Source organism: Phoenix dactylifera, chromosome 3 (assembly GCF_051530095.1).
Source record: "Phoenix dactylifera cultivar Ajwa chromosome 3, Ajwa_hap1_PhDact_Kaust_v1.1, whole genome shotgun sequence".
NCBI classification, from domain to species: Eukaryota; Viridiplantae; Streptophyta; class Magnoliopsida; order Arecales; family Arecaceae; genus Phoenix; species Phoenix dactylifera.
This window is the reverse complement of record NC_143192.1, coordinates 41,559,409-41,571,480: the sequence shown is the minus strand read 5'-3', so window position 1 is coordinate 41,571,480 and position 12,072 is coordinate 41,559,409. Positions and strand designations below refer to the sequence as shown.

The 12,072-nt window shown below is 41.0% G+C and overlaps 1 protein-coding gene across 3 annotated transcripts; it reads right to left on the bottom strand.

Annotated features, from left to right (window-relative positions):
- Positions 1-480: 480 nt before the first annotated feature.
- LOC103699608 (uncharacterized) lies at positions 481-6,674 on the bottom strand. 3 transcript variants are annotated; one of them, XM_089929681.1, is made up of 4 exons: positions 6,523-6,674; positions 4,557-4,721; positions 927-4,421; positions 481-808 (listed from the first exon to the last, which is right to left on the bottom strand). In XM_089929681.1, the coding sequence occupies exons 3-4, from the start codon at positions 2,436-2,438 to the stop codon at positions 692-694; spliced, it is 1,629 nt and encodes a 542-aa protein (XP_089785807.1). In that variant the 5' UTR covers positions 2,439-4,421; positions 4,557-4,721; positions 6,523-6,674; the 3' UTR covers positions 481-691. The 3 variants fall into 3 exon arrangements, with proteins under 3 accessions (XP_089785807.1, XP_038976154.1, XP_089785808.1); XM_039120226.3 differs by having other exon boundaries at positions 927-4,721; XM_089929682.1 differs by having other exon boundaries at positions 927-4,725; positions 6,523-6,663.
- Between the last annotated feature and the right edge of the window lie 5,398 nt (positions 6,675-12,072).

Here is a 12,072-nt window from a genome sequence, read left to right as displayed (position 1 = left end):
AAAAGGGGGGACGGAAGCCACGTGGAGTAGATCCATCCGGAGCGACGAAGCCGTACGATCGCCACCGCTGCAAACAGCTTCGAGGTCGCAGCAAGGAATCTAAACCCTAGTTCCCCTCCCACCCTACGTATTTACCGTTTTGCCACCCCATCATTCCCCGCTCGTCCCGGCGAAAACAAGTACGGGACTCCGGCTCATATATTGACGCGTATACTGCTCGTTTTTCTTAGATGGAGAGAAGTATGCAGTTGTGGAATGAGACCGGGTCACCTTTTAGGAGGCCTAGCGTTTTTGATTTTTGAATGCTTATAATACTGATGCCGTGACTATATACTACTACATATATTGACATCTATATCTATATCACGTACAGGAAGAGTCTGGAGGCAACGGAAACAAGTCTGGACCAGAGCATCCCAGTGATGTCACAAGAAAATTTCCAGCCCCTCGTGACCAGCTGCATACATAGAGGCAAGCATATAGAAATAGAAATATAGAATACAGATAAAATAATAAATAGCGAGCTGAACCCTACAGCCAAAAAACATAAATAATACATGGCGAATCTCTCTGCCTCTCCTTTTCATCTAGTTTCTTTGTAGAGGTCTGAGCCGAGTCGCGGTCATGATTCAAAGCCCTTTGCCCTCCCCAATCCCAGGCCAAGAATCACAAACAAAGAAATGGGAGGTAGCTAGATCTCACTAATCTCGCCTTCCCGGCAAACGCGCACATCAATTGTCATCGTCTTATTTCCCTTCTTCCCATCCCTCGGCGACGACATCACCCTGCAGCAATTCCTCCTCGGCGACTGTCCATTTCACAAACAACAAGGGCAACAAGCATTTCATCAAACACTATTAACCATAATATGTACTTAACCAAGCTGAGCCAAACACCGAAGTTATTCTATAATATATACTAATTACCCTGTCCCAGAGCGAGGGGTCGGGCTTCTTGTAGACGACGATGCGGTCGACGAAGGCGGAGGGGTCGTCCATCTTCCAGCGGCACGCCGGGTGGACCTCGCGGTGGCGCTCGTACACGGTGACGGTGGTGCGGCGGGGAGCGTCGTAGCGGGCGGAGGAGAGGTAGTAGACGAAAGGCCTCTGACAGGGATTGCGAGCCACGGGCCGGGTATTGAAGGGGTAGGCCGTGTAGTCGGCGCGGCGGTACCAGTTGAGGAAGGTCCGCGCAGGCAACTCCATCTCCCGGGGCGACATCACCCCCCGCACCAGCTGCACGACGAAGCCCCACGAGACGGAGACCGTCCAGAGGTGGTCGGCTTCGTAGCAGACGGACTGCTGGAAGATGGCCGCGGAGTCGAGCCGGATGGGCCCGTCGAAAAGGCGGCGGACCGCGGCGGCGCGGGAGGAAATGCCGGGGAAGACGGGCTGGACGACGTCGAGGTGGTGAAGGGAGACGAGCGGGACCACGGGGTGGGCCGCGAGGAGACCCAGGAGGTCGCCGTAGACGTCGTACTGGTGGAAGCCCGGGTGGCGGGTGAGGGGGACGCCCAGCTCGGCCATGCAGGCCTGGATGCGGTCGTCGCTGCCGTAGAGGGCCGGGTAGCGGTGGAGGCAGCGGTCCTGCATGCGGGCGAGGGCGGCGGCGAGGGGGCGGCTGATGGCGAACCCCCCGCCGCCGTAGGCCATGGCGTAGGAGAAGTAGATGTTCTGGAGGTGACTCTCGGAGATGGAACCGATGTAGTAGGGCTGGCGATGGTCGAACTGGGAGAGGACGCGGACGAGGTTGTCAGGGACGAAGACGGTGTCGTCGTCGCCCATGACGAACCACCGGACGTTCTCGAGGCCGAGGCGGTAGGTCTCGGAGACGATGCGGGAGATGCGGATAGCGGAGCGGCTGCCCTTCCGGTGGGTGTAGGGGAAGCGGGCGGTGTCGCCGGAGAGCTTGAGGGCGGGGAGCCCGGTGGCGGCTGCGGAGTTGTCGAGCTCCTTCACCGGCTTGTCGAGCCAGACGAAACCCCGCATCTGGCGGGGCCGCCACCAGAGCTTGATGTAGTCCTTGCGCCGGTCCCAGAGGTTGGCGGAAGCCGCGATCCCGAACACAATGTGCTGGAGCCCTGTGGGCGCCGCGGCCCTGGTGATGGTGGTGGCCGTGTGGGGAGGACGGACGGAGATATTAGAGGAGGAAAGGTGGAGGAGCGGGTCGGCGACGGCGGAGGAGGAGGTGGTGGTGGAGCAGGGGAGTTGGCGGTGAGAAAGGGGAGAGGAGGAGAGGAGATTGATAGTATAGAGGAAGTAGATGGAGGAGATGAAGACGAGGAGGCAGATCATGAACCGGGGGATGAACATGGGACGGTTGGAAGGCTTGCCGCTGGTGGCGAGGATGCCCCATATGAGAGGGGCCTTATTGTTGGTGGTGGGGGTCATTGGGTGGTATCCATCAGAGCCATCCTTCATCCCTTCTCCGGCTTTCATAGCTCTTGCTCCTCTCGCCTCCTCCACCGCTCCTCTCGCTGTTTCCTCTTGGGTTCCTATTTTCTTGTTTTTTGTTTTAGGGGAAGAAGCGCATACGGATCGAGGAGGGAAATTAGGAGAAGGGGAGGTTTGTTCCGGATCCTACCTCATCTAATATCATGATGTGTCGGTCGGCCTCACGACGTCAAGAGGACACGGCACGGGCATGGAATCATAAACGAATCAGGAAGAGAAGAGAAGACGACGACGATGACGGGGATTGTTGGGATTGAGCGAGAGATATTATATAGATTGAGAGGTTAGAGTTAGGAGGCGGACGCAGGAGGAGGGGCATGGATCTGTCCCGGTTCCGCTCTCTCTCTCTCTCTCTCTCTCTCTCTCTCTCTCTCTCTCTCTCTTCCTCTATCACTAAATTTACGACGCGCTCTCCAAAAGCTCCCCCAAACCGGCCTAAATCTACACTTCCATAAGCTCAAGTCTACCATTCGTCAACACATCAAGTTTGTTTAAATGTCTGCATTGATGGGCTTTGTCACACGACACGGCGGGGGATCGGGGATCAACGAACGATAAGAGTTAAAGCTGTTCGGCCTTCCATGTAATGTAAGAGGATCCCGCTGATCGTTGTTACTATTTTTATCAAGAGAAATAGTAAATTAACATCAGCTGGGTAAAGTAAAGATTCTTTCAAAATAACCTTTTTTAATGAAACAAAGTTCGTATGAGCAAGATGATTTGCACGTGATGCAACCCCCCGGGAGCCTGCTATAGGCGCATGGTAGTATCTCTGTGCTCCGCCAACACAAGTCTCTAGTATTAGTGGACGAGGTGGTGGGACATGTACACGTGTTGCCCGACAAGCAGCAGATTTGACAGGCTAAAAGCTAATTCTATAATCCTTGGGATGGGGAGGTTTAACATTTTCTGAGAAGGTGCCTTTTTTTGAATGATTTACCATGGAAGGGTAACAGAATAGATCTTTGAAGGGGAGTACAGTTTTAGCTTTAGGATTAAAAAAAAAGAGAGAAAAAGGCCTAGAAGATAAATGAGTTAAATTAGAGATGGTAACTTTGTCATATTGAATCAGTTTGGGTACCACAACTTCTTAAACATACACCAGCAGCAATTCTGCCTTCTTAATCAGAGAAGGATAAAAAGAAAACGAAATAAATGCCTGTGCATTCATGAGGTTTCATGCTGAAGGGCCAATGCATTTGTACCAAAAAAAAAAAAAAAGGCCAATGCATTATTGGACTTCGATGTGCAAATTTCCCACGCCATGTGGACCTTAACCCCAAAACTGCAAAGTGGAACCATCCCAACCGAAGACTTGGTTGGTACAAACTAAAATTGGAGAAGTCCAGTTGAGGAGTTGCACCTCCACAGCTCCACTTGGTTGGTGCATATGATAAGAGGTCTCCCCACTTCAGATAAAAGTTAGAAATTACACCTTCCCAAGCCAAATAACGAATTCATAGCTCAAAGCATCTTTTTGCAGTCCAGGTGAGACCCGTACTTCACAAGACAACGCAATATACCAAGGAGGTAACGCAATTCTTTCGTCTGGGCTGAAACGGACACCTTTTCCGACGTTGGACACACTTCTAATGAGATCTTTCGGATATAACGAAAAGTTACCTCCAAGTAACCATAGTCCTACAGTAATGAGTTCATGTTGGCCGCTTCGTCAGCTGGTCAGTGATCAAACAATCTCTCTGGTACCAGGGTTATTAGGCCCATAGGTTAACATTTTTTAACCATGTTTCAGGGACATCCAGTCTACTCTGTAGGAGATGGAAAGCTAATGTTGACAAAAAGATTAAGAACCAAAAGGTTCCTCTTCTATCCTTGATGCTTCATTTTATCAAATTCCTCCCTTCCTACAAGAGAAACCAGCAAGCGAATGCTAAAAGCAAGCCTCAATTCAGACTCATTGAACGGTAGTGTGCAAGCTCAAAAGGCACAATCTAAAGCTCCCATTAGCTACAAAAAAGGATGTCCATATTACACACTGAAAGTGAGACATCAATCAACATAGTCAAGAAATGGTAAATGCATCATGTTAATTCTTAAAAGATAAGAAACTTGACATGCATTTTTCTGATAAAGTTAGGGTACCTCGCGGAAGAGTCCCTGAGTTGATCTTTTCTTCTCTGTTGCAAATCATCAATGAGCCAAGAAGCATCATTTGAGTCCCAGTAAAGTAGCAAAATTCTCATGTGGGACCTGCAGAATCGGTATTATAGCTCTTTCAGCTTTTGCTTCTCCATGAGTGGCAGTTTTCTACCTTTGCAAAGACATCATCAAGCATCAGGCCCATCATTGCACCATAACAAATATCACAAGCCCATCATGTGTCAAAAGTAAATAATATCATGATATTTAACAAGGAAGGCGTAAGAAATTAAATTCGTATGGTATCTAAAGAGAAAAATGCCATGATGATCAACTCATTGAAAGAAATCGAGTTTCAGTCACAGCTGGAAGTTTGAGTATCCGCTGTAAAAATCTAATTAAAATAATGCCTTGTTTTTCAAGAGAGAGAGAAATGTACGCACCCAGCTTAAACATTATAAGATGACGAAGATAACTTTTATTAATTATGCAAAACAATTTCGCATATTATATCTTTCTAAATATAAAAATAACTGAAACTAATAGTTGTACATCGATCAAGCATTATTAAGAAATTATAATAAAAGAAAACAGCAAGATGGGCCCAAATCAACTCTAGTAATAGGAAAAATGCCTTGGTGCAAATAAGCTTATGAGTTGTCTAAACAAAAGAGAGATTGTGAATTGTAATTTTGCTGAGAAGAAGAGAAAGAGGCTCCAGTTAAAATTGATGAAAAAATGCTGATGTAGCTGGCAGTACTCATGCTAGGTAGTGTGAGCTGCCGATTTACAAAAAAAAAAAACAAAAACAAAAATTGATGGAAAAAAGGGTTTACGAAGAATAACATTGTTAACTGTTGCCATTTGGTGCGAACATTGCCCTAACATTTTGATAATTAGCAAAAACATAATCTTTGAACCTATGGAAGTCGGAACATTATTGTAAACAATCATCTCGAGCCAATCAGTAAAAGATGTAGAACAATAATCTAATTTGAAGTGTTGCAAAAACATTATTACATGAAAACTTAGAAAGTGAGGGAAATCTGTCAGAGGTGTTGATATTAGCCACCTCCTTGAACATGTACATTCTACTATCCTAATCTTGCTGAAAGATAAATAAGAAATCGGACTAAGCCATCAGACAAATGTTCCCAAGAGGGCCCTACCCTTACTACATTGTAGTTTAGGGGCCTAAGTTAGATCCATCATTCAGAATTTTCCATCATTTAGAATTATGTAAGAGAGGGAGGCCAATGAACCACCATCCATCTTTTAAACCATAGATACTAGTTTAGGAACCTAAGTTTGTTTCATTATTACTGTTTCCTAGACAGGAGATACTTGGTATGACATGAGTACTAATTGTTCAAGTTCCCCAAGTCTAAATTTTATGCACTTTTGTACAATATAAAATTGCAGAGCTATCAATATATGAAGACATCAAAATACGCCGACTACCAGACTAAGATGACCAGACAATGATACTTATCAGAGCATTTGCCTTGAGTGTTATCTCACATTTTTGATTAAACTGTGCTATCTTACATTAATAACAAAAAACGAAACAAAGATATGACACATAACTACAAGAGTCCAATATTTATAAGCTAATATATAACAGACATGAAACAGAAATAGTCTTGCACTTGTTTCTTCCGTAGGACACTTCATCAAATTGTGCTCAGTGCAGACACTTCTCCATATCTTTTTGTGCCCGATAGAGTCATGTCATATATAATCATCTTAGAAAATTATGATTTGTCACCTTTTCCTTATGATTAGTTGTCGATGGCACGTTAAGCCTTCACCCAATCTTGGGAGCAGCACCAGGTGTGTTTTTTGTTTTCCTAGCAACTGTGAAATGCGAATGCTGATTCATGCTCATGCAAGTATTCTCATAGTATCCGAAGAGATGTAGATGGTTTCGAGAAAGGAAAGCAAGAAAGAGTTGGGAGGCGATTATTACCATCGGATATTCCCCTCCATCTCCTCTCTCCAGGGATTCGTCTTTTAGGGTTTCTTCGTTTCCATCGCTTCCGCTCTTTCCAGACGGACACCAGATTCCTTCCTTTTGACACCCTTTGCCGGCTTGGGATTTTCGGATATCCGGTCAGGACGGTCAGCGAAGAAATCCGGTCCACGGAAACCGGCTTCGCTTCCATCGCATCGCGTGCTGATACCGAGAGCAGCCGAGCGCGGTCCAAGGGCCCATGTACAGATCCTTGACCCCGTCCACGGTCCACCTAGAATGGGCCGCAGCCCGCAGGCATGATAACAAGAGGATTGTGTTGGATATTGGATTAGATGACCAGCGGATGGCTCTAATTGCATCACAACAAATCATCATTGTGGAGCACCAGATGGATGAAACGATTGAAATCTTATGGGAACCATTGAACTCCATCCAACTAAAGCTTAGTCCGAAGCCTTAACAAAAAAAAAGAGTCAGGTCCGATGCTCATTGCGCCAATGTGGCATGTGCTTTACTTGGATCCTGATGCAGATCCGAGTATACGAGCCAAACCCCTTCTGCCTCAAGGTGCTCACTCGACAAACATGTTTGTAATTGTAGGAGACATCTGAGATCATGGTGATGAAGCTATCGATGCTTGGTTTTAATGCATGAACCCCCAGAGATGGGCTAAGGCCTCTATATGTGCTATTTATTGCCCCCGTGGCTGCGAGAGCTGACCATTGTAGCCTCTCATATCATGTTGTCATCAAAGTCTTCTCTGAGAAAGAACGTGATAATCAAAATCATCAAAAGGTTGACATATTTGTTACTTAGATTCTTTAGCACTGGCTGTATTCTCTTTTATTCTCTCTTCTTTCTTTCCTTTTGCCCTTCCTTTTCTTGTTTTACTTCTTCCTTGCAACTGTTGCAATCATTAGTGAGTTGCGATCTAGGCCAGTTATTTAGTCAATTAAAAACCAAAAATGTTGTTCCCAATATCTTTTTCTCTTGACTACGGCCCGCCTTCATAGTCTTATTGTAAGAGGAGTAAGAATCAAATCTATTAAATAAATATAATTGACCACTGCTATGATGGCATCTGGGAGCCTACTCCTCTCTTGCCGAAGTTTTGGTGAAAGCTCCTTTGAAATCCTAGTTTCCACTCCACCGTAGTTGGACTAGTTCCAACTTCGCTAATTTAATATTTTTCATACGACGACCGACCATGCTTTTTGTTTTTCTTTGAAGTTTTGGTCTTTCCCAGGTGATGTGCCCTCCTATTCAACCATGTATAGTTTCCAATGGAACCTATCAATGTCCATCCTCCACTCCTTTTCTACAACCTTGCCCCTATCAACGTCAACTACTGTTACCAAGTCATGGTTTCCTCCTGTGAAGTTATTTCAGTAGTCCAGACTAACCTTTAAGCGGCAAATCAACTCATCACCTACTCTTCTTCAAAATTAATGGCTCATCAGCTGATTGCTGAGATGTGTACTGTCTGCGAAACAGATGATCAATGTTGAACATAACTATATACTACTCATCAGCTAATGCCTTTCTAATTTTGACAGCTACTCTTATGATCCTATTGTTCAGATGACTCATCATGCGTATCAGGATATTGCAACCCGGGTAGTACATATGCTATAGATGATTGTTGCTCTTTATGAACCCTTGCAAATACTTTGTGGCTTTTTCACTTTGGTTCAACACTTACTTCGGTTCATTGCAACCGTGCATCGACAAAATTACTACTTTTCTGCACTCTAGAGCTGTTCAAGAGATGAGTTATATTTGTAAAAAATCTGTAAATAGGATCATAAACAGATCATGAAAGGGTAGCGTACTTGGATCCATGGATTTTCTGAACAATTAAAGCTTCGTTTCTCCCTTTGACCCCTGTTTAAAAACCTGGTGATGGAGACTGGTTTTGTGTTCACATTCTAGGCAGAGGGTGAGACCCATTTGTATATCCTACCATCAAGGATATGGGAGCTTCCACTTCTCTAGGAGTCAGTTACGATAATCATCCAGTAACTGATCACGTAATGGTCGTGTGGGTCAAAACTAACAGTATTTTCCTCTTATTAACCATCTAATGGCCTGGGATGATAATGGATTCATAATCTCACTCATACTTGTTTTGTTCTTGAGTCAAAGTTCCCCTTACTCTTTCATCCAATGTTGTATCTACAACCTACTTTATCAACGCAGGACAGTTGGAAAATCCATCTGTTAAAATATTATAAATCTCTTTTATATAATTTTATTAATTTATTTTTAATATTTAATTAATGATTTTCTGCATATACTAAATAAATAAATTAAGTTTTGATATTACCTAGTTCTAGGCTTGTTATGAAAGGTGATTCTTTTAGAGTAAAATTCGCTCTGCCTAGATACAAATATATTATTAAAGGTACAATAAATAGTTGAAGATTGTCTACTTCCAAAATACAACGATCCGCTTTGTGTTCTTCTTGAAGTACACTCTAATAAAGGAGAATCAAGGTCAAACCCGAAGTAACCAGATCCAAATGCAATGAAAATCAACAAATTTAATTGTAACAATCTTTCTCAATCCTTTTATATATGGACACAATCTTCTTCTTAAATGTTTAATGGGTGCACTTGAGTTCACTCACTTAGTGCTTTCAATTTTTTTTTCTAATTTTGATGTTATTCAGATGGAAAGGGATGTTGTTATGATGGATGGAAAGTATAATCCCTTCCTATTTATAGATATGAAAGGGTGAGGAAGCATATTGAATGCATTCCTTTATATAATCCATCCATTCATCAAAGGTTGTGCCCTTTAGGATCACCATTAGAATGTCTTGTGAGAAGAGAATGTGTCGCTGCGCTTTTTTTTTAAAAAATATCATGTGAAAAACAATTAGAGATATATCCGTAGAATTTTCGTAAAATTTCAAGGGAGAAGAGAGAAATAAAGATAAAAAAGAAATCTTCTCTACTTAGAAAACCAAGTTATTTGAAAGTCTAAAATAAATTTTTATATTTAACTAGGTTTTGTGTTTAAATAAATATTTCATAAAAAATAAAATTCCTAAAATTTTGAATTAAATATTTTATTAATAAAACAATGGCCGATACGTCCTATAAGGGATCGTTTTTGTTTCGAAGGCGAAAGTATCATTCCAATCATCTTTCGGAACACCATATGATTTCCTCTACAACTGGTTTGGTTCTCTACTTGTGGTTTGATTATTATGTCTACGGCAGAGGCTCCTCTGTTGTTAGGCTGATGCTGCATTGTGTTAATACTTTTTTTCTGAGCAAGACTATAATTTTGTACAAAGTAATTAAGTTTTGTTATATTCGTCAGGTTAGAAACTACAGTTTTCTATGTCGTCGCTGTAGGTTTGTAATTCTATTTTCCTTGGGGTTGGTCGTTGTACTAACGGTGTTGTAATTACTACTATTATGTATTAATGCAGCAGTTTACTCCATATTTTACCAACAAAAAAAAAGAGCAGCAAGCCAACTATTAACTATAGTTGTAAATATGTATTCTTGGGGCACACAGGGGTACGCAATGGTTTGTTGCACAAAAGACACGACGTTAATGGTTAATGGCCAAAGTTCCTCGCCCATAACCTAATTCAATTTCCTTGTTTGTTGTATGTATCAAGGCTTTGGATTTTGGCAAGAGCAGTATCATGGGCTCATGCTATTTTTATCTATTTTCTCTTGGGCTATACTCACAAGAACTTGGTTAATGGAGGCTAAGGTGGTGACATGATCAGGCAATGCAACTAATGGTATACTAGACCTTTGCACGAGTTATGCCCGTGATTTGATTAGATCTAGTTCATGAGAGAAAGCCCAGGGATTGTGGTAACCAAAGAAAAAGACCAAGAGAGTTGTTTTTTTTTAAAAAAAGGAGAGAGTCCTATAGGAAAGGAGGCTACACATGAAATTAGGAGTTTGTCTGCGAGAAAGAGAGAGATTCTTCTTAGAAATGAAAGCATGCTTCCCTTAGAAATGAAAGAATAAGAAACCTACTTGAATATTTTAATTTTAAAAATAAGAAGCCCCTCTTCGGTAGGAAAACAAAAATCATAGTTTTGTTGCTCACCATCCAATGGACCCACTATCTGCATGTGCACGTCATGGCACATGTATTATGCTGACTAATGTCAGGTCGATTAGATTAGGTCAAGTTAGGTTAGGGGGCTAATTATTGCATTCCAATCCATTTAAATCTTGGAGTCAAGTTGGGTCATATTTGAATACAAGAGAAGTAGGATTTTGATCCGGAACTGGCTTAACTTATATTTCAAATAGATTTGATCCACTAGGTCTTCTTGTGTCAAGGTCTTAAATAGATTGGAGGCAATAAAGGTGGCAAATTGTGGTGTGGCAGAGGTAGTGGTATTAGCAAAGACAACGATAATAGTGATATTGGTAGTAGGAGGCGGTGCTATGGTGGTGGTGGTGGTGGTGGACGCAATACCAACGGTAGTGATGAAGGCAATGACGGTGTAGTTTATGATAGTAATATATATATATTTTTTGAAAATAAGTAAGAATTTTTCACATTTATCTAAAAGTAATAAAAATAACATATATAAAATGAAGATAATTGCACCAAATGTATTTCTTATCTTAGTCTCTATGTTTTAATTTTTAAAAACAAAAAAGGAATAAAAGCAATGCAAAACAAGCCCTAAATAATTTGGATATAATAAAACTCCAACCTTATTAGAATACTGAAGTAATTATTCAATTATATGTCAATGATTAGCATATGAATTTTTTATTTTATATCTAGAACTAAATCTCACAACGAACATAAAAATATATTTAAAATACTGAATTTTTTTTTAAAAAAAAGTTAGATAAGAATATACAAAGTAAATAAAAAAATGTTATAGTAAAGAAAAATGCTTACATAGCTAAAAATTTTTGTTGATATCATGAGTAATGAAAAATATTCATAACAATATACATGTATGCATTAATGCTTAAAAATAATTTGCCAAAAAATAAAATTTACCATAAATTAGAAAATTTGTACTATTTATTAAAATTAGGTTGTTAGTATTAATGCACATACATGAGAAGAAAACTTTTACTTTGTTCTTTATGTTTTATAACTGCATATATTGTGATAGCTTGAAATTTTATTATTTATCATTGATCAAAATAAATTCTAAATATTAATTATAGACTAACATATTCTCATTTTTATCAAACAATTTTTATATATTATGCAATTTATCCATATAGCAAACCACATATTTTTTTGTCATAGTAATACATTTATGAAAAGTTGACCCTAATTACACCCATATGTAAATAGTTAAAGATAAATGATTAAGCTATATCGATCTTGTGAAACTAAAAGCTAATGAATCCGATACTAGAATCTCGTTATGAAATGTGCCTAATAAATATAAGTCATATTTCTTCATAAAGTATCATAAAAGTTCAAACTGTATATTTTTCAAAGAAATTTCCATTATGCCACTTAGGCATATAAATCTTTAGAAGCATACAAGATTATTTATATATTTTCAATATAATATTTCTAAG